Source organism: Nicotiana sylvestris, chromosome 9 (genome assembly GCF_000393655.2).
Source record: "Nicotiana sylvestris chromosome 9, ASM39365v2, whole genome shotgun sequence".
NCBI classification, from domain to species: Eukaryota; Viridiplantae; Streptophyta; class Magnoliopsida; order Solanales; family Solanaceae; genus Nicotiana; species Nicotiana sylvestris.
The window spans coordinates 175,437,199-175,460,546 of NC_091065.1; the positions used below are offsets into that span (position 1 = coordinate 175,437,199).

The following is a 23,348-nucleotide window of genomic DNA, read 5'->3' on the forward strand; positions in this document are numbered from 1 at the left end:
TTTGCCCCAGTTTCTTGCTTGTGGATATCTTAATTGATTTTTTTTTTCATTTTTTCAAAACTATGACCGAGCCGTGAAGCGCCTACGTATCCTCTTTGAGGAATCAGGTCAAACGTAGTTCCCAATTCCTCTTTTTCATTTGACTTTTTTTTTGTTACCATTTTCTTTTCTCTTTTTTTTCGTTTTGTTGTTTTCTTTTCTTTCTCTTTTTTTCTTTTGTTTACCTGCCGCGCTTGCGTATTCTATTCATTGCTACTAATTCCGAACGAGGGGTATGAAAGAAAATAAATAAAGCTCAAAAGGGGTTAACGAAGGATAAAGTGTTTGGGTAGCAGAACAAAATGCCTTCGTCATTCCAGTCTTCAAAACATGCTTAGTGCAAACAACACAATTTAAATTTGTAGTCTCTTCTGATGGTGCTGGACTTGACAATTATATTCAACATCTGTTTGTTCATTTGTCACTTCTAAAGCACCGTTGGGCGACACTCTCATTCTCATTATTATGAACGACCCTCATGCCAATTTAGGCGAATCTTTCTTTAACGGTTTTCTTTGTGTTTAACTTGCCCCAGTTCCACATGACTCGAGCTCTGAATAATCTCAAACCGTCCTTATTTTCTTTAAATGGTCTGATCGCCTTTCCAGGGTTTCATGATTAACTTTAAAGATTAGGCCCAAACTGTGTGCGCATGTCATGTCACTAGAATCGGCGCTGAACAAAATGATAAAAAAACTAAACAAAAAGGTGAATAGAAATAATAAAAGATTGGATTTTGTGCTAGACTACCGGTGAAATGGTTTGAATAACAAACAAACGAAATAAAATCCTAAACAACCTGGGCAAAACTTAAACAAACCGCTATGACAAAACGGAAAGATATTGACACAAAACAAAATCTGAATTACAATCCTAATAATCCGAACAAACAGGAATGACAACAAAATAAGCCACCAACCGCTTCTTTCTTGTTAACCAAGGAACGGAGCGTCCTCCCATTTTATCAAACTTGGCATCGTAGCCACTGAGCTTTGCCTTAGTATTGCAATGACCATTGCCAACTTCCATATCATTACCCTTAGTCAACAAGTTCCCAATAAGACTCGAATGCTTCTGTCATCAGGCCTGATCCCCGCAGAGTGTGCATCATGAGGTGCAAGTAAAGGATTCCGGGTGTCATTGTCCGGCTTACCACAAACCAACCACCTTAATTTTATTTGCAAAACAAACAGGTTAGAATGGACTCAGTCGGTCCTTATTATTGACAACATCTTTTTTCTTTTTCTCTTTTTTCGATTTTCTTTTTTTTCGATTTTTTTCAAAAAAAAATTCATTTTTTTTTCATCATTTTTTCATTCTCTTTTTTCTGTCTTTTTTTTCATTTTTTTTTGTAGTGGTCGGATCTTATGGAGATTGCCTACGTATCATGACCCCGCATGAATCAGACCTTGTGTAGTTCGGAACACTAAAAGATAAGCGATACTAAACATTTTTTCAATTTTTCATATTAAAACAAACTGGGTTTCAAAGGTTTGAAGATGACCTACAAACAGAAAATCAAACAACCCACATATTCTAATTAAAAGATTTACAAACTCCAAAACAAATGGCCAGTTTCCTTTCCCCGTTTGACAAATGCCACCAACGGCTATTTTTGCAAACATGGCCCCCTCCAAATTTCACGTGAATTTGAGGCCGGGGAGGATTATTTTATGACACTTTACAAACTTGTCCGTTCTTTCACGAAAATAGCCTTTCGACAACTGAAAGATACTCTAAGGCTATTTCGGCAAGAACAGTTTAAAACGCGGCCGAAACTGGCTCGGATTATTTTGACCAAAAATCCAAACGGTATTCACCTGACCGTTGACTCTTTGTTTTTTTTTTCAAATTACAATAAAAACCGGGTGTTGCAAACACGGCCCTTCAGCGCCTCGGGGACGAAGATTTTTTAAGGCTGTGTGGGTCAACTGGACCAAAAATCCTAAACATGACCCAAAAGGTGGCTGTTTATGCAAAGTCAGCCTTCCGGCGTCCCTTTCGGGAACATTCGGCTATTTATGACAAAACAACATCACCTGACTTATTCATGACTGAATTAAAATTTTGACATATATTTTATTATTATTATTATTATTATTATTATTATTATTATTATTATTATTATTATCTATTTATTTTTTGGCTATTCTAACAAAATGGGGGTTGGACCCGATGAGGGTTGCCTACGTATCTCACATCCGGTGAGAATCAAACCCGCGTAGTTCGGGCAGTCAAGAATAAGTAGATGAACTAACCTTTTTTTTTTAATTTGCGAAAGAACTACTTTAAAAGAAGAAAGGAAGTATTTTTTTTTTAATTGATTTCTTATTGAAAGAAAGACTTGTAAAAATTCCTTTTCTTTTGATTTAAACTTTGAGAATTTCAAAAGTGAAAGGAAGATAAATTTTTCTGAATTTTCGTTTTTGTTTCTTATTCTAAAGAAAAAGAAAATATTTTTGGAATTTTACTTTTTAATAAAAGAAATGCTTCTAAAAATGTTTTTTTTTTTGAATTTTGAATTTTCTTTTCAATTTTGAAAGAAGAATCAAAATATTTTCGGATTTTTTTTTATTATTTTTTAAAAAAAAATAAAAAAAAATTAGAAAGACTTTCTAAAGAAGTCCATAATGGGAAAATATTTTTGGATTTTTTTTTTGTTTTGAAAATTGGGGGTCTAAAAACTTTTCTAGACTTTTTGGCAAGACAAATATTTTTGCAACAAATAAAGACATATATATATTTTTTGGAAATTAAAAAAAACTTTTGGATTTATATATATACATATATATTTGTGACAAATAAAGAAAGACTCTTTTATTATTTTTTGTTTTTGCATTTTCATAAACAAATAAAAAAAAACAATTTCTTTTCTATTTTTTTTTTTAAAACAAAACAGAACAATGATGATATTTTTTTTAATATATTTTTCCTTTTAATAAAACAAACTAAACATTTTTTTTCTCATTTTCTTAAAATTCCGGCAGAGTTTTGACAGTATTCGGGCATTTGGTTTTATTCAAAAATAAGCAATCAATTCTCTAACCGCTATTTCCTTTTTTTTCGCATTTCAAAATATTATTCCTGATATTCACAAGACAGTCAACACACAAGTCTAAATCAAATAAATGCGCAAGTAGTAGCAAGTAAGATGCATCAGGATGGTCATTTCCATTTTTGGTACACCTGTCCTAGACAGACCCAACCCCTGTGTTGAGCCTCCAAAGTCAAATGCACGTGATGCAAACAAACGTTCCTACTAGGGATCCGGCATGAAGTTGAGTTATTCTAGGTTCATAACCTGGGTATTTGTTCTAGACTGTGTACCCGAGCGGACAACTCGAGTCGAGGAGGGGGCTACGTACCGGGGACCCGCGGGATCGTCCGGCTTTGTAACTTGTCCGGCCTCTTTCTTATTTTCAGGTATTGACACTAACAGAATAGGGAGTCTCGACCAGCGAGCTTCTCCCCGGAGGTAAGGAGTGAATGGTTTCGGCACAGTTTATATGTACAGTTCAAATAATATCAAAGCGGTAAAAGCAGCATTTAGCACATTAGGCTCAAAACATGTAATAAAATCAGATAATAAATAAAGTCAAATAATAACAATTATTCTAAGCTCGAATTCTTAACCCTGAACCAGTGGTTCTGGGTCTATTATCCCCAACAGAGTCGCCAGAGCTGTCGCACCTCCTTTTTCCGCGCCCGCGGGGCGCAGGGGAGTTTTTTCCAATTAAAGGACAATCAAAACGGGATTGGTTTAATTATTTCAGAGTCGCCACTTTGGAGATTTAGGGTGTCCCAAGTCACCAATTTTAATCCCGAATCGAGGAAAATAATGACTCTATATTATAGTCTGCGTACCAGAAATCCGGATAAGGAATTCTGTTAACCCGGGAGAAGGTGTTAGGCATTCCCGAGTTCCGTGGTTCTAGCACGGTCGCTCAACTGTTATATTCGGCTTATTTATCTGATTTTTAATACAATTATGAACCATGTGCAAATTTTATCTTTTACCGCTTTATTATCATTATTTTTTAGGAATGTGAACATCGCTTAAAACATATCTTTGGACTGTGTCACATGAAATGCACCCACAATCCGAAACATATTTTATTTGATGTTTTAGGATTTGGATTTGGGTCGCATGAAATGCACACCCGAGTTTAAGAAAGTAATTTAATTAAATCGCGTCTGAAGAGGCTAACGCGTTATTATCTTTAGGGAAGACAGTGAAATTCACTAAACGGTCCATCCCAAATTCTAAGTATTTATTATGACTAATTATTGAGGGCCCCGCAATTTGCATTTTTATTTGGGCGAGGCTCGTCTCATTCATGATTAAAAAAAAGGAATTTGCAACGTCATGGACATGCATCTCGGGCCACGTCACAATCAATGTGCCCGTGACTAGAGACATATTTCGACTCCGTTGAGATTTGGATTTGGGTCACATAAATGTGCACCCGAGTTTAGGGAGATAACATTATTAAAGGCGCGCCTAAAGCAACTAGCGCATTATTATTTTGGGTAGGGCCGTGAAATTTGCTAAACGACCCATCCCGGAATCTAAGTATTTAATACATATATTTTGTGAGGGCCCCGCAATTTGTCCCTTTTATTTGGCGAGGCTCGTCTCATTTTTTTTTATTATTATTATTTTTTTTTTTTTTTATTTTTATTTATATATTTTTAAAGGGATGCCATTTTTACGCCTTTAACCATACTAAACCTTACAGCCTCTTTACAAATACAATCTCATAACTTGTCAAGATTTAATAAAAGAAGTTAAGCGAATGAGTGTTTCAGGCGTAGTAACAACAGGTACTAATACTAATTTTGTCCAAATAAACTAAGACAATGAAGGGCCGAGCGAATCGACGTCAAACTGTGTCTTAGGACTACTAATACAACTAAATCAAATGACATCAAGTAAACAATAATAACATAACACAAAAATGAACTAAAATGCATACGGTAAAACATGAGCAGAAAATTATCATATCAATTGATATATTGCAACTTCAAACATTGAACGTAAAATTTCTTTAAACCAATACATCGAGGCTTACTAACCTGCATAAACAGAAACGCATAGAGCCATGGACCGAACCCCTACAGCGACTTCAACGAACAAACTCGACGCGCCGGACCTCGACGGACAAAACAACCTCACCGGACTGAAGCAACGGCTGAGCTACTCAGCAACGCAGCGACGCAGCAACAGCTGCTGTATTTTTCGACGCAACAACTGTTGCGTGAAGCTGCGACAAAGGGGTCGTTGGAGGTGATGAAAGGAGCAGCTATGGAGGGTCGTTCGTGTAGTGACGACGCAGCAGCAACTGGGCGTCGTCTGTGGTGGCGTTCGGACGTAAGGTCGAAGATCTGGGGTCCGACGTGAGAGAGGGTGGTGTTTGGACTGTGTCGCTGGTGGTTTTGGGTTAGGTTTGAGGGTGGTTTTCGGATATGGTGTTTGGACAGTGACGACGTTGTTGCTGCTCGTCGGGCTGGGTTATGGATGGAGGTTTGACGGACTGGTTTTTGAGACGACGAGGGAGATGGTGTCGTCGGAGCCGGTGGTCGTTTGGACGTGGTTTTGCTGGTTTTCGTTGTGAGGGTGACAGAGGGAATGGTGGTTTGTTGATGGGCAGCTGGGAGGTTGACGGTGGTTTTGGGGTCTGTTTGGTGGTGACGGGGAGCTGAACGGAGGTCTGTTTGGTTGTTGACGGAGGGGGTTAGCTAGGGCTTCTTCTTCTTCTTCTTGAAGAAGAAGATTGAACAGTAGTCCTCCCTGTAGGGTTTTTTGCTTCTTCTCTTTTGAGAAGAAGATGTACAGTACTTGTTTTTTTTAAAAATCCCCCAAGTCCCGTCCGTTCCTTTTTGCTTTTGTCTGTGTTTTGTACTGGGTTTTGCCCAGAAAAATGAGCCCACGCGTGGTGGGGTTCGAGGCATATGTCCCCCACGCGTGGTGGGGTTCCCCATGTGTCCTAGACACGGTTTATTATGGGCTAGGTCCGAAAATTAGGCCTAAAACCGGGTAGTTTGAACCCGAATATTATTCTTTTGCCCGGACCCGAGAAATAGGAACACGTTGCTTAACTAGTCCTACGTAAGCAAAATAACTACCAAAAATAAGACTAGTATTTAAACAAAACTATTTCTTTTTAAATATTTTTTCAAGATTTAAAATAGCTACAAAATATTAATGAAACTATTTTTTTTGTAATTTTCGTTTTTTTTAAATATTAAGATAAAATATGGGGTAATATTTTTTGTATTTTTCAAAGTTAAAAATGCCTATAAAACCTTAATAGAATTATTATTTTTTTGTATTTTTTCGAAATTATATAAGGTACAAAAATAAAGTGCAATTTTGGTATTTTTCAAGTTTATGAGAGATACATAAACTAAAATTTATATATATATTTTTGAAATTTTCTTTTTGCAACGAAATAAAGTAAAAATAGTTAAAATAGTTATACTAGTCCCAATTTCACATATTCATGCTAAAAATATGAAAATTCTCGGGGAGGGTCAAAAATCACGTGCTTACAGTAGAAACTGATCCCATGACCCTCCGAAATTAATGACACAAGCACGCAACATGTGCTCCAATATCTGAATAGTGCACTCAAACTGCCCGTCCATTTGAGGGTGAAAAGTTGTGCTTAACTCAACCTGAGTACCCAACTCTCGCTGCACAGACCTCCAAAACTGCGAAGTAAACTGAGTGCCCATATCGGAAATGATGGAAACTGGGACACCATGCAAATGAACAATCTCCCGGATATAGATCTCTGCAAACCGCTCTGAAGAATAGGTAGTACAAACAGGAATGAAGTGCGCGGACTTGGTCAGCCGATCCACAATCACCCAAATAGCAACGAACTTCTTCAAAGTTTGTGGGAGCCCAACTACAAAGTCCATGGTGATCCGCTCCCACTTCCACTCTTTATATCCATCTACTGATGCAAGCCACCCGGTCTCTGATGCTCATATTTTACCTACTGACAATTGAGACACCGAGCTACAAATCTCAAAATGGCCTTATTCATTCTCCTCCACCAATAATGTTGTCTTAGATCCTGATCTTCGCGGCACCCAGATGAATGGAATACCGCGAGCTATGGGCCTCTTCCAGAATTAACTCCCGAAGCCCATCTACATTAGGCATACATATCTGGCCTTGCATCCTCAACACCCCATCATCACCAATAGTTATATATCTGGCATCATCGTGCTGAACTCTGTCCTTAAGGACAAGCAAATGAGGATCATCATATTGGCGCTCTCTTATGCGATTATGTAAGGAAGACCGAGAAATCACATAAGCCAACACCCAACTGGGCTCCGAAATATCTAACCTTACGAACCGATTGGTCAAGTCCTGAACATTAACTACAAGAGGTCTCTCCCCAATTGGAATATATGCCAAACTCCCCATACTCACTTCCTTCCGACTCAAAGCATCGGCCACCACATTGGCCTTCCCCCAATGGTACAAAATAGTAATATCATAATCTTTTAGCAACCCCAACCATATTTGCTACCTCAAATTGAGATCCTTCTACTTGAACAAGTGTTGGAGGCTATCCGTAAACACCTCACAAGACATACTATACAAATAATGCCTCCAAATCTTCAACACGTGAACAATGGAAGTCAACTCCAAATCATGAACAGGGTAGTTCTTTTCATGGGGCTTCAACTGATGAGAAGCATAAGCAATGACTCTACCCTCATGCATCAATACACACCTAATACGAACTCTCAAAGCATCACAATACACGGTATATGAACCTGAAGCTAATGGCAAAACTAACACTGGAGCCATGATCAAGGCATTCTTGAGCTTCTGAAAGCTCTCCTCGCACTCATCCGACCACCTGAATAGAGCACCCTTTTGAGTCAACTTGGTCAAGGGCGATGCGATAGATGAGAATCCCTAAATAAACCGGCGGTAATAACCTGCCAAACGAATAAAGCTGTGAATCTATGTGGCTGAGGACGGTCCGGGCCAACTCTGAACCGCCTTTATCTTCTTCGGATCAACCTGAATACCCTTGTTGGACACTACGTGCCCCAAGAAAGCCACTGAACTGAGCCAAAACTCACACTTGGACAACTTTGCATAAAGATTCTCCTCCCTCAATCTCTACAACAAAACTCTCAAATGCTTCGCATGCTCCTTCTGACTACACAAATACACCAGAATATCATCAATGAAAACTATGACAAATGAGTCGAGATAAGGCCGAAACACGTTGTTTATCAAATGCATGAATGATGTTGGGGCATTGGTCAGCCCAAAAGACATCACCAAAAACTCATAATGACCATATCGGTTCCTAAAAGTCGTCTTAAGAATATCTGAGTCCCTAATTTGCAACTGGTGATAACCTGAACGAAGACCAATCTTGGAAAACACTCTCGCTCCCTGAAGCTGGTCAAACAAATCATCGATATGAGGCAAATGATACTTGTTCTTGTTTGTTACTTTGTTCAACTGCCTGTAATCAATGCACATCCTTATAGTGCCATCCTTCTTCTTCATAAATAAAATCGGCGCACCCCAAGGCGATACATTAGGCCGAATGTAACCCTTATCAAGGAGCTCCTGAAGCTGCTCTTTCAACTCCGCTGGTGCCATACGATACGGTGGAATAGAAATGGGCTGAGTGCCCAGCACCAGATCAAAACCAAAATCAATATCCTTGTTTGGTGGTATGCCCGGTAGGTCTGTAGGAAACACATCAGGAAAATAGCTCACAACAGGAACAAAATTAATACTAGGAGTCTCTGCACCGACATCCCTCACAAAGGCTAGATATGAAAGACAACCCTTCCCAACCATACGCTGGGCCTTTAAGAATGAAATTACCCTACAAGGAACATAATCAGTCAAACCTCACCACTCAATCTGTGGCACATCGGGCATAGCTAATGTCATTGTCTTAGCATGATAGTCCAAGATAGCACGGCACGGAGATAGCCAATTCATGCCCAATATAACATCGAAGTCTACCATACATAACAATAGTAGATCCACTCAGGTCTCCAGACCCCCAATAGTCACCACACATGACCGGTACACACGGTCTACAACAACAATATCGCCCACCAGAGTATATACACGAATAGATGAAATAAGAGACTCACGAGGCGTATCCAAATAACGAGCAAAGTATGATGACACATAAGAATAAGTGGAACCGGGATCAAATAATATAGAGGCATCTCTGTGGCAGACTAAGACAATACCTGTGATCATAGCATCTGAAGCAATAGCATCGGGTCTAGCTGGGAGTGCATAGAAATGGGCTTGACCGTCACCTGATCGACATCCCCCTCTAGGGCGACCCCTAGCTGACTGACCTTCACCCCTAGCTAGCTGGGTGGGTGGTGGTGAAGTAACTGGCGCTGAAGCCGATGGCTAACTCTTCTGCTGAGATGAACCCCCAAGATGACGAGGACACTACCTCTATATATGACCCATATCTCCACGCTCATAGCAACTCCCGGGTGCTGGAGACGGGGACTAAAGGGAACCCCTAGTACCGGAATGACTAGCAGATACACCTGGCATAGAAGAGCCCTGAACTGATGGAGTACGGGATGAACTCTGAGCTGGAATGGCACTAAGTGATGACTGGTCCTGATGAGAACTATGATCCGATGAAGCCCATGATAACCTGGGCTAGCTAGCTGGCATGCCTGAATGGACAGCATGTGCCATGCTGGGACTGACCCCTCAAAGGAGCACCACCATAACTACCAAATCCCTGAGGCCTCTTGGCCTCCCTCTCATCTCGCTCCTGGCAACGAACTGACTCAATCTCATGAGAAATGTCAACAACCTTCTCAAAAGTAGCACCAGACACCCTCTCCCTGGTCATGAGAATATGAAACTGATAAGTGAGGCCATCAACGAACCTCCTAATCCTTTATCTCTCTGTAGGAACCAACCAAATAGCATGACGACCTAACTCCGAGAACCTCATCTCATACTGCGTCGCAATCATCTCTCCTTGACGCAACTACTCAAACTGCCTGTGCAGCTCCACTCTACGAGACTGTGGCACGTACTTCTCCAAAAAGAGAATAGAGAACTGATGTCAGGTAATGGGTGCCGCACCAACAGGCCTACACCTCTCATAAGCCTCCCACCAAGTGAAGGTACCTCCAGAAAATTGAAAAGTAGTGAAAGCGACCCCGCTGGTATCCAGAATACCAATTGTACGAAGAATCCTCTAAAATTTGTCCAAGAAACCCTGGGTATACTCGCCCTCTTCACCACTGAAAGTCGGAGGCTGAAGTCTATCAAACCTCTTCAATCTATGTTGCTCGTCCTCTAGCATGGTAGGAGCTACATAGTCTTGAGCAGCTACAACCGGCTGGGTTGGATGTGCCCCGGTGTCTGAAGTCCCTGTACGACCTGCTCAGGTGTGCGAGCGGCGGGAGTCTGAGTGCTTCCTTTGGCCTGAGAAGTAGCTGCGGCTGTAGTAACTAAGACCGCCTGAGATAGGCCAGTGCATACTGATAGTGTGAGCACGTGATTTTTGCCTCGCATGAATTACTCCTACAGAATCTCTAAAATTAGGATTTTTCTTTTTTTATTATTTGGTTTTCAGGAATTAATTGCTCAATTTTCGTGTTTGTTTACATTTTGTGTGCATAATTAGTTTTATTTAAATCATGGAAAATACCAAAAAATATCACGCACTGCATTTAGGATTTAATTTTACATTTTTTAGATTAATTAGTAAATTAGTTTGTTTTATAAAATATGAAAATCATAAAAATAGTTCATTTTGCATTTTAACTCTTTAATTTTGAATTTTATAGTTTTTCTTTGAATTTAGGATTTAATTATTTATTGTAAATACTATGATGAGTGATTAATCTAATTGGGTAGGTTAATTTAGTTTAAAAAAATTAATTTAGGTTTTACTTTAATTTGAAAGGAAAAGGATTTGAAATTGGAAAAAAAAAGAAATAAAAGAAATCCGATTTTTGGGATGTTACAATTGAATTTCCCCAGGCCCAAGTGTTAAACACTCATTACCTATCCAAAACCGGCCCAAACCCGCGTCTCAACCCGGTCCGGTCACCCCTTCATCCGAAACGACGTCATTTGATTACCCTTTGATCACGGCCGTTGGATCTCCTTAATCCAATGGTCCGGAACAGGGGAGTCAATAATATATATATGACCAAATGTTCCCCAACCTCCAGGCTTCGTCTCCCCCAACCCCTTCTCTCAGAGATCCTCACCTAAAAACCCTAACGTCGTCGTGAGATCCCACCGCCTCATGCTGGCGGCGCCACCCTCAAACCACCCCAAATTAACACCGTAAAACCCCCATGGCTTCCTCTCCCCAATCCTCACTCCATTTCCCTCGAATCTTGCAAGAACTTCTCGAATCTTAGATCGAAGGTGGAACCCTAAAATCCCAAAAACGTCCAAATCGAAATTTCGTTGAAGATTAGACCTATTTTGACATTATTCGTGTGTTCTTGATAAGAACACACGATTAATATCGAATTGGACCGAAAATTGAAAGATTTTGAAGACTCGGTCTTTGTTTCTTACTGGTCCGAGATTTTCTTCTAGGTATTTTTCTTTTCTTTACCTTTTGATATTTAATTTTTATTTTTTGTTCTCTTCTCATCTTCTTCTACTCTTTCTTTTATTTTTCTAATTTTTATTTTTTATCTTTTCATCTCTTCAAATCATCTGTATTTGCATGTTAGTTTTAGAACATGTTTACTTAGTATTTGTTTTCTGTTTTTTTTTAAGTTTCTTTGGGCCCAAAATTGCACGAGTCTTTAAAACTCTGTAAACGAACTGGTAAAGGTCTCTGAGCTTTCAATTTCGAAATGGGGCTTCGATAAAACCAAAAGCCCAAGAGGGGATTCGACCTGAATTTACAGACCCATAACATTTGAATTGGGTCAATTTGACCCATGTGTTGTCTGGTCTCTTAAGGTAAAAACGGGGCTCATAAGGGGTGATTTAGGAATTTAAGCTAAAGGAATAATCTGTAACTAACTGAGGAAGCTTCCTAGAAGCTGGGATGGGGACTTAACTGAAAATCTGATTTTTACACTAAGGATACTTAAGCAAGAATAAAAATTCAAAAAGGGTTCAAGTGCAAAATTGAACTCATTCTATGCTGCCCTAAGGCTTGCCTATAAAGGCATTGTAACTTCATTCTCAAGTCAGATTTTGAAGAAGGACAACACTAAAAAAAGCTTTTCAAAAGGGCTGAGCTAAAATAATTTCAAAAATTCTTGCATTTTTGGTAGAAATTGATCCAATTCTGCGATTAGTCTTTCAATCTTGAAACCTTCAAAGGTTTTCTAGCTTTTTCTAAATTCAAAGATGGTGTAAAGGCTGTTGTGCATTGTTCCATTGCTTTTGAAGTATTGTTGTTGTTGACTGAACTCCTCACCTTGCTGATCTTTAAGCATATCTTCTTCTTCTTTTCTTTGTTGTAACCAGGTACTCACTGCACCTCATTGACATGTTGAAATGAAAGGCTTCGAAGCTGTTTGATTGAGCTTGAAAATCAGTGACACGTTTGTTACATAGATGTTATTTTGCAAATATTTGCTCCTATAATTAATTAAGTTTTCTTCATATGCTTGTTTGCTCTTTTCTCTTGTAGTTTCAGGTTCTGTTAGAAACACTGAATAAGTATTTTCTTTCAATCATTTGGTTTTGGATGAGTTAATACTCTGTCGTATGAATTGTTTGTCCTTCAGTTTGTTTTGCTTGAATGAACGGAGATCTTATTATTATGCATGAGATATGGGTTCAGTGCAGTTATGAAGTCCAGTAGAATTAAATTTGTTTAGATCTATGTTAGTCTGTTGGGAATCAGAGTTTGTTTGTGGTGATTTTGGCTTGAGTCTGCTGGAGTGATGTGCATAAGTGTGGGATAAGAATTCTTCAGTTGCAATTTATCCTAGTGAGCGTATTCTTCCATTTGGAAATCATGTAGTATTTTACTTTATAAAATTATTAATGGTTTTAAAGTTAGTAATCAGTTTACAGTCATTTGGATAAGGAGATTGTCTAGGTGATTACTTTAAGGGTCGAGCTATATAAAGAATTACTCTTGGTGTGATTGTAAGCATGTTTAAGTAGAGTTTGATATTAAATTTAGATTTGTTTATTTGACAATCTCATAAAGTTTTTATCTACTATTGTATGTGTGGAAAAGGCGCTTAATTAAAGTTGGAATCTCATATAAATGTCCATTGAGTTAGCTGGAACTGATTTAAATCGGATGGCATGTATAGTTGTGCATCGTTGACAGCTAGTTAGGTTCATGTTGATACCCTTTAATTTTCAATTACTGTATGCATGCCGTGGGGACTCGATCTCGAGTCCTGCATTCCCTAATTCTTTGATTCTGGGAAGATTCGGGCCATTCCGTGGGGCCTGGACTTTGAGGACTCCTGAAATGTGAATCATGAGCCTCATCGTGTTTGGTCCTGCCTTCTTTAAATTCCCTTTTAATTGTTGTAGATGGAACGAGTCATTTATTAAACAAACAGATTTGCTTTCTTCTTTAATGCAACGGTTTTTTTTGTTTAAGTTAGTATGAACGTTAGTTTAAAAAAGGGTAAAAAATCCCAACTCTTTTAGTGTTGAATTAATTAGATTTCGTTAATTAGTGAGGTGCTCCATAACAAATAACACCAATAGTCTATGGCCCTCATAATTTTAAAAATAAGAATTTTAAACAATTAGATTTGAAGCGCGCCATATTAAGTAAGATATAGTTTATAGCCCTCAAAAGCTTAGTTTGAGTTTCCTTTAAAAATCGGAATCAAGGTATGCCATGCCAAATAAAATCTCAAAACCCATGACCCTCACTTAATTAATTTTAATTCTTTAGAAATCGAGGTGTGTCATTTAGTTGAATTTTCCATGGCCCTCGCAAAGTTAACAACGCGTAGTTGCTTTAGGTATGTCATTTTAATAATATTACCATCTTAAATTCGGGTGCGCATTTCATGTGACTCAAATCCAAAATCTTAATAACGTTGAATAAAATGTGTTTCGGATTGCGGGTGCATTTCATGTGGCGCGGTCCAAAGACATGTTTTAGACGACGTTAAATCTTCTTTAAAATTAATTAAAAGCGACTAATAAATCTTAAATATAACATAGGCTAAAACATGTATTAAAATCAGATAATAGGCCAATTATAATAGTTTAAGCGACCATGCTAGAACCACGGAATCCGGGGGTGCCTAACACCTTCCCTCGGGTTAATAGAATTCCTTACTTAGAATTTCTGGTTCGCAGACTTCAAAAGGAAAGTCTAAATTCCTCGATTTGGGATTTTAAAATAAACCGGTGACTTGGACACCAGAAAACAAACCATCCCAAGTGGAGACTCTAAACAAAAATGAATAAACAATCCCATGTCGAATAATGTCATTTTAATTGGAAAAACTCCCTATACATATACCCTCAGGTGTGTAAAAAAGGAGGTGTGACAGCTCTGGCGACTCTATTGGGGATCGAACCCAGAATCTCTTGTTCAGGGTTCAAGAATTCGAGCTTAGAATAGCTGTTATGATTGACTTTATCTATTATCTGATGCTCATAAATGTTTGAGCCTAACGTGCTAAATGCTTTTACCGCTTTGATATTTTGTGAACTGTATATAAAATGCTACGAAACCATTTCTTCTCTCTGAGTCTTCTAAATCATGGAGAAGGGTGCACTTCGTGTGGCTTCTCTTCTATCTAGAGTCTTTTCCCATTTTAGAACGAGGTTCGGATAAGTTGCTAAGCCGGTGAAGCTTCTGTATTCCCGGTACGCTGCCCCCCTCAGCTCGAATTGTCCGATCGGGTAAGCCAGGTCTAGAACAATAAACCCAGGTTTTAAACCTAGTATAATAATGCATCATGCCGGATCCCCAGTAGGAACATTTGTTTGCATCACGTGCATTTGACCTTGGAGACTCAACACAGGGGTTGGGTCTGTCTAGGACAAGTGTACCCGAAATAAAAAGACCATCCTGATGCATCTTACTTGCTACTTGTGCATTTATTTGCTTCAGATTTGCATGTTGACCGGCTTATGAATAATAGGAGAAAAGTTGGGAAAAAGAAACTCAATGTGAGGGCTCAGAGAGATAATTACTTGTTTTGAGAAATCAGTGTCCAAAATATACTGAAACTCTGCCAAAACTTTGGGAAAAAAAAGAGAAAAAGAAAAAGAAAGTTTTGTCTTTAGAATTAGTTGGTTTATTTTCGTCCAATATTCCCGAACTACGCCAGTTTGATTCTTATCGGATGTGGGATACGTAGGCAACCCTAATCGGGTCCAACTTTCCTTTTTGCAAAAATAGCCCAAAAACAACAAAATTTTATTTTTTGTCACAATAAGTAGGGTGATGCCGTTCTTGCTTAAAATAAGCCGAATGTCCTCAAAAAGGGCGCCGGAAGGCTGTTTTTGCAAAAATAGCCCCTTTTAGTCATTTTTGTACGGTTAGCAGGCACCGCCTTAAAATCTTCTTTCCCGAAGTGTTGAAAGGCCGTATCTGCAAAATTGGGTTTCATTTTCAAAGTAAAATTTTGAAGAAAAAAAATGGTATCACTTTTGGGTCAAAATGAGTGGCTAAAACACCTTAATAAATGTGCAGGATGAGCGCAAATGAAATTGAACCCTTCACAGTTCTTAAAGAGATCCCTTTACAGCTTCATATGTAGTGGAATGATCTAGGAAAAGGCAGTAGAGAAACAGTGGTAAGAGTTCTGGGAGGCCTCGTCGGACTATTGAACATCACGCCAAGGTTGGACATAATTGAAGCTTTAATACCTTTTTGGGACCCGACTCGCAATGTGTTCCGCTTCTCTGACTTTGAGCTCACACCTACATTGGAGGAAGTTGCAGGTTATACGGGCCTTAATGGAAACTTTAGAAGTCGATATCCATTGGCACCAAGACCGGTATCCCCCCACAGATTTCTGGATTTGCTGAGTATTAGTCGGGATATTCAGGACGGAAACTTATCTAAAGGGTATTGCACGCTCCAGTTCTTGTATCATCGATATGGTAACCCTCGGGGTTTTGAAGAGCCGAACACTGGTCTAACCCATGCCGGAAATAAAGACAAATGGAAGGCAAGGTGGGGTTTAGCTTTTATGGTAGCCTTCTTGGGTGTTGTAGTTTGTCCGCGAAAAGATGGTAATATAGAGATAGGTCTTGTGGGAATGATCGATGTGGCGATCAAGAAAACCAACAGCACTGTGGTTCCTCTGATCTTATCTGAAATTTACTGAGCCTTGACTATATGTCGGGGAGGGGGAAAGTTCTTCCAAGGCTGCAATCTGCTACTACAGTTATGGGTGCAATAACATCTCTGCCACCGGGTTGGGTATATGAATTACGGTTTGACCGGTTTGAGCTGCATTGAAGAGTTTGAAAGCCGAGTGGCAGGTATTGAATTCCTCGAAGGTACTGAAGCTTGGCTTGCACATTTAAGATCCATAACTGACGATAAAATTGAGTGGGAATTCGGATGGCTTCCTGCCACCAAAGCAGTGTACATGTCAGTTGAAGTGTGTTACCTCCTCCTGATGGGCATCCGGAGCATCCAGTCTTATGCTCCACACAGGGTTTTGCGCCAATTAGGAAGGTTGCAAACTGTCCCCAATGATGAAGATTTGAGTAAACATGTCATTGAATTGGGCCCGAAAGCCACATTTCCAGAAGGGAAAATCGCCAAGTATAGAATGAATGTAGATTTCTTGAACCTAAAACCATGGTGCGAGATCTAGCCAGAGGTGAAGTGGACCCTAAGTATATTGTCTGGTTCGGCAAAAGATTCTAGATTCCTGAAAGGCCCGCAAAGAGACCCATGTCCAACAGTTCACCAATGTATGTGCCCAAGGGAGCCTATGTGATGCGGGGGCCAATTAATCCACCAAGGCTGAGTGAGCCCGTAGTTATTGGACGCGCGCTACAGAGGCCTATGACAGATCCTACCGCTGTGCCATGGAACTACAACAAAACGGTGGTGACCTATAAGAGCAAAGTAATCTTAGGAGAAGTTCAAGAAAATAACCCCGTTGAAAAGTATTCTAACTTGGAAGAGGTGAACAATGCCACTCGAAAGTGCTTCCCATCTAAGAAACCCGTGAGTGCCGAAGAAGCGGAGACTTTCATTCAAAAGATGAAAATGGCGGATTATGAGGAGATCGACCAGCTTCGAAAACTTCTCGAACAAGTCTCCTTGTTGGCTTTGCTGATGAACTCCACCGAACATCAGAAGGTATTGATCAAGACCCTTAACGAAGCATATGTTCCTGTTGAGACTTCTGTAGAACAGTTGGAGAGGATGGCAGAAAGGTTTTTCGCAATTAACCAGATTTCCTTCAGCAAAAATGACTTTCCCCCAGAAGGGGCTGCTCATAACAAAGCCTTGCACCTGACAGTCAAATGCGAAGGGTACTATGTGAAAAGGGTTATGTTGGACGGAGGCTCTGGGGTAGACATCTGCCCACTCTGAACTCTACAGCGCATAGAAATCGGGACCAAAAGAATTCGACCCAACAACGTCTGTGTACGGGCTTTTGATGGTATAAAAAGGGACACAATTGGAGAGATCGATCTGATTCTGACCATCGGCCCAGTAGACTTTGAAGTAACCTTCCAGGTTCTGGACATGGACACATCCTACAATTTTCTCTTGGGAAGGCCATGGATTCATGCAGCGGGGGTTGTACCCTCTACCCTCTATCAGATGGTAAATTTGAGCATAAATATCAAGAGATTGTGGTCCATGGGGAAGACGAGCAATCAATTTATCGGGACCCATCAGTACCATGCCTTGAAGCAAGAAAGGGGAGTGAGCACATAGTTTACCAAGCCTTTGAAATTGTGGTCGCAGACCAGTACGAAGAGGGAAACCATTGCCCTCAACCCTTTCTTTCTAATGCATCAATCATGATGGCCAAAGAAATGATCAGACATGGCTTCAAGCCGGGGAAGGGGCTCGGGAAATCATTGCAAGGAATAACGGAACCTGTCACCCTGACCGCCAGTGAAAAGTTCTTTGGGATAGTCTTCCGACCCACTCCAACTGATGTAAAATGGGCAAATGATAGAAAGAATGATGGTTGGGTCTTGCCTCAGCCGGTGCCGCATCTTTACAGAACATTTGTCAAGCCAAAATACCATGGGGAAGAAGAATATGAGGTCTTCACGGCCGAAGAGATTGAAGAGATCTGTGGGGCGATGAGGAAGATACTGTATGAAGCCCACATGGTTCAGCCAGGGGAAGGCTCAAGCACCGCTGAGGTGCTGTATATGGGACCTAACACTAAGCTGCAGAATAGGAAGGCTATGCCATTCCCGATCAGGCGGGAGTCTCGGTACACCTGTCCTGCCACCTTTTCTGCATCACGAGTTATTTCAGGGTGTAACTCGGATGTTTCCTTTAGCTTCTTGTATTTTAATTTTCCAATGTAAACCTTGTTATCTTCAAATTCCAAGAAATGAAATCAATATTTCATCGTTCATCTTTCTTTATTCTTTCTGATTTTGTCATTTTTCTCTTTTCTTTTAGTTCTAATAATGCGGCTTTAAATAACATGACATGCTTGCGGACTTCATGCCCAAATCCAAACATGCTGTCTAATTGCGAAATAATGAACCAAGAACCGGAATACAATGAAGATGAGGCTTTTAGGGAAATAAATAGATAATTGGAACAATTTGAGAATAAACCTAAGCCGAACTTAAATGATACTGAACTGGTTAAAATCTGGGTAGTTCTGAAGAAATCAGGGAAACCAAGATAAGCATTTTCACAGACGGAAAAACTCGAGAAGCATTAATCCAACTCCTATTTGAGTTCAAAGATGTGTTTGCTTGGTCATATGACAACATGATAGGACTAATTGTTGATTTGGTTGTTCACAAGTTGCCAACATACCCCGATTGTCCCCCAGTCCAGCAAAAGCAAAGGAAGTTCAAAACTGATATTAGTAACAAGATCAAAGAAGAGGTCACGAAGCAGTTGAAAGCGGGGGTGATCCGAGTGGTCCGGCACACCACATGGTTAGCTAATGTAGTCTTAGTGCCAAAGAAAAAAAGGAAGACCCGGGTATGTGTGGATTACAGAGATTTAAACAAGGCAAGTCCCAAAGATAACTTCCCTTTGTCGAACATCCGCATCCTTGTTGATAACTGCGCCAAGCATGAGATACAGTCCTTCGTGGATTGTTACGCATGATATCACCAGGTGTTGATGCAGAGAAGACAGCTTTTACTACACCCTGGGGTACATACTATTACAAAGTCATGCCATTTGGTCTCAAGAACGCCAGGGCAACCTATATGAGGGCCATGATTGCCATTTTTCATGATATGATGCACCAAGAGATAGAGGTGTATGTGGACGATGTAATTATCAAATCCAAAACCCATGGCGACCACATTCGGGACTTGAGAAAGTTTTTTGAGCGGCTGCGCAAATATGATTTGAAGCTGAACCCAGCCAAATGTGCATTTGGGGTACCATCCGGCAAACTCTTGGGATTCATCGTCAGTCGAAGGGGCATCGAGTTAGACCCAACAAAGATAAAGTCTATTTGAGATTTGCCTCCTCCGAAAACCAAGAAGGATGTTATGAGTTCATTGGGTAGATTGAACTACATCAGCCGATTTATTGCCCAACTGACATCCACATATGAACCCATATTCAAATTACTGAAGAAAGACGCAGCAGTCAAGTGGACATATGAATGTCAAGGAGCGTTTGATAAAATCAAGGAATATCTGTTGAATCCACCAGTCTTGGTCCCACCTGAGCCAGGGAGGCCCTTGTTCTTGTACCTGACAGTCTTGGAAAATTCTTTGCGTCCTCGGGCAACACGATGTGACTGGAAAGAGAGAGCAGGCTATTTACTATTTGAGCAATAAATTCACTAGTTATGAAGCCAAATACACTTTGTTGGAAAGGACCTGCTGCGCTTTGACATGGGTCGCTCAGAAGTTGAGGCATTATTTGCAATCCTACACCACTTACCTCATAACCAGGTTGGATCCTTTAAAATACATATTCCAGAAGCCAATGCCCACTGGGAGACTAGCAAAGTGGCAGATCCTGCTTACGAAATTCGACATAGTATACGTCACTCGCACGGCAATGAAAGCCCAGGCATTAGCAGATCATTTGGCTGAAAATCCGGTCGATGATGAATACCAACCTTTGAATACTTACATCTCGGATGAAGAGGTAAACTCAGTTGAGGCAATATCCGAAGACATCAATGCTTGGAAAATGTTCTTCGATGGAGCGGTAAATGCAAAAGGTGTCGGAACTGGGGCAATCTTGATCTCGCCCATCGGTCAGCATTACCCGACCACCGCTAGGCTTTGGTTTTCTACACAAACAACACTGCCGAGTACGAATATTGCATTATGGGCATGAACATGGCAATCGACGAAGATGTTGAAGAACTGTTAATCATTGGAGACTCAGATTTGATTATCTGACAAGCTCAAGGAGAATGAGAAACCCGAGATGTCAAGCTTATTCCTTATAGGCAACATGTGGAAGAACTTGGCAAACGATTCAAGTAAATAGAGTTCAGGTACATTCCTCGCTGCCACAATGAACTAGCTGATGCACTTGCCACTTTAGCCTCAATGTTGTCGTACCCAGGCAATGCCTACATTGATCCATTGGAAATCCAAATTTAGGAAAGGCATGGTTATTGTAATACGGTTGAAACAGCACCAAATACTCAACCATGGTATCATGACATCAAAAAGTTTTTGAAAATGCAAGAATATCCCGAGCAAGCCAGTGGAGACCAGAAGAGAACCATTAGGTGGAACGCGAGTGGTTTCTTTTTGAGTGGTGATGTCTTGTACAAGAGAACTCCGGACCTCAATTTGTTGAGATGTGTTGACGCGGAAGAGGCTGGAAGAATCATGCATGAGGTACACGCGGGAGTATGCGGACCCCACATGAACGGGCATGTTTTAGCAAAGAAAATCCTTCGAGCGGGCTATTACTGGATGACCATGGAAAAGGACTATTTCAGCTTTGTCCGGAAGTGTCATCAGTGTCAGGGGCACGGTGATTTGATTCATGCACCTCCCACATAACTACATCATATGTCAGTACCTTGGCCATTTGTTGCTTGGGGTATGGACGTCATTGGGTCAATCGAGCCAAAAGCCTCAAATGGGCACAGATTCATACTAGTTGCCATTGACTACTTCACGAAATGGGTTGAAACCATCACTCTCAAATCTGTAACTAAGAAAGCTGTGGTAGATTTCGTGCACTCCAATCTTATCTGCCGGTTTGGCATTCCTGCAACTATTATCACAGACAATGCTGCAAACTTGAATAGTCATTTGATGGGAGAGATATGCGAACAATTTAAGATAACGCACCGGAACTCCACTCCTTATCGGCCCAAAGCCAATGGTACCGTCGAAGCAGCAAACAAAAACATCAAAAAGATTTTGAGAAAGATGATTCAAAGTTTCAGGCAGTGGCATGAAAAGTTACCATTTGCATTATTGGGATATCGCACTACTATGCGCACATCAATTGGAGCCACCCCGTATCTTTTGCTTTATGGCACTGAAGCCGTAATACCCATGAAGGTTGAAATCCCCTTTCTTCGGATCATCGATGAAGCTGAAATTGAAGACAGTGAGTAGGTTAAAACCCGATTGGAACAGTTAACCTTGATCAATGAAAATCGAATGGTCGTGGTCTGCCATGGGCAGTTGTACCAACAAAGAATGGCCCGTGCCTACAACAAGAAAGTGCGGCCTAGAAATTTCGAAGTAGGGCAACTCGTTTTAAGGCGCATCCTTCCCCATCACCGGGAAGCAAAAGGAAAATTTTCTCTTAATTGGAAAGGCCCATACATCATCAGAAAGATATTGCCAAGGGGCATTGTATCTGGGCGATATCGAAGGGAAAGATCCCGAAGCAGCTGTAAATGCGGATACAGTCAAAAGGTATTATGTTTAGCTTTTCTGTAGTGACAACTTTGTCCGATTGGGATGACGAAGGCTTTCATTCTCTCTACCCAAACACTCCCCACCCTTTTCAAACCTATTTGAGCCGGTTACTCTTCTTTGATTACCCTCTTGGGAACCGTAAAGTGTTAAAAAAAAAAGAGAAAAGCAAGCAAAAAGCAAAAGCAAAAACAACAAAACAAATGTTTCCCTGAACTACGTTCGACTTGATTCCGAAAGGATACGTAGGCAGCCTCTCCTTGGGGTTCAGTCACACCAAAACAAAAATCCAATTTTCCCAAAAAATGAAACTACGGCAGATGTTAAAATGGTTCGGCAATGAGCCTACCTGAACGGTTCCAAAGTTGTAATTTCATCCAGATTCGTTTTACCCAAACCTTGTTCAAGTCTTTTTGATCAATCAGTAAAGGCGTCGGAATTAGAAAACACAACTATTTGGATCCGATGCAATCAAACGTGAGAAATAAAATGAGAGAGTCTTATTGGTGAAAACCCACACGGGCACCATGAGGCGATGGTAAGCAGAGAAATGAAAAATGAGAGAGTCTTGTTAGTGAAAACTCGTAAAGAGCACTATAAGGCGACGGTGAGAAGAGAAATGAGAGAGGTCGATTGGCGAAAAACCACAAAGGGCGTCGTTGATCGAAAAGAAAAAATCCCTCACCACCAATGGTATTGAAAGAGTCTTGGCAAGGTTTCTCGGTTTAAAAACACGGGTCGCAATGGGTATGTGAGAAGTTGGATAGTTGTGCGGATCGGGCATCCAGTCCAAGAAGTATGTCATGTCTATTGAAATCTGCATGCACCCCAGATAAGTCTGTCCTTCCTCCCCAAAAGGGACACTTCTCTCTAAATTCATTTTCTTGCCTTTCGCTTACTTTTCCTTGAATACCTTTCCGTCTAACTCTGTTTCCGAAACTAATACAAAGAAAAGGTGGCAACATTGGCTTTACAGGGTCCTGCCTAACAGAAGCTAAAGAAAAGTACCCAGCCTCAGCAGGTGCATCAAGTCGATCCCGACTGGCCATGATGGCTGATGCTTTGAAATCAAATTTATTGAAAAGGAAAAGAAACCCAAAGGCAAAAGTCTAAAGGCGGAATAAAGTGAAAGGGTCGAAGCCCCACATGGGTAAGCCGTCATGAAATCTTAAAAACTAAGTCCCTCGGTTTAAAAGATAGATCAATCTTCAGAAAACCACTAAGCAACATAGGTTCTCAACAAAGGTTCGGGCAGAGATCGAGTGATTGAGACAATCAAGGCCAC

At 40.4% G+C, this 23,348-nt stretch overlaps 1 protein-coding gene across 1 annotated transcript; it reads left to right on the forward strand.

Moving 5' to 3' along the window:
* Window positions 1-17,770: 17,770 nt before the first annotated feature.
* Window positions 17,771-21,757, forward strand: LOC138878626 (uncharacterized). Its single transcript, XM_070158318.1, has 4 exons — window positions 17,771-18,375; window positions 18,845-19,132; window positions 20,114-20,424; window positions 21,207-21,757. Exons 1-4 carry the CDS (start codon window positions 17,771-17,773, stop codon window positions 21,755-21,757), a joined length of 1,755 nt encoding a protein of 584 aa, XP_070014419.1.
* Window positions 21,758-23,348: the final 1,591 nt, after the last annotated feature.

Coding starts and splice junctions, on each gene's coding strand:
- LOC138878626 (XM_070158318.1), top strand. CDS start 17,771: ATGGATTCATGCAGCGGGGGTTGTACCCTCTACCCTCTATCAGATGGT. Junction 18,376..18,844: donor TCAAGCACCGCTGAGGTGCT/GTATATGGGACC, acceptor AAATCTGGGTAG/TTCTGAAGAAATCAGGGAAA. Junction 20,425..21,206: donor AATCTTGATCTCGCCCATCG/GTCAGCATTACC, acceptor ATCATATGTCAG/TACCTTGGCCATTTGTTGCT.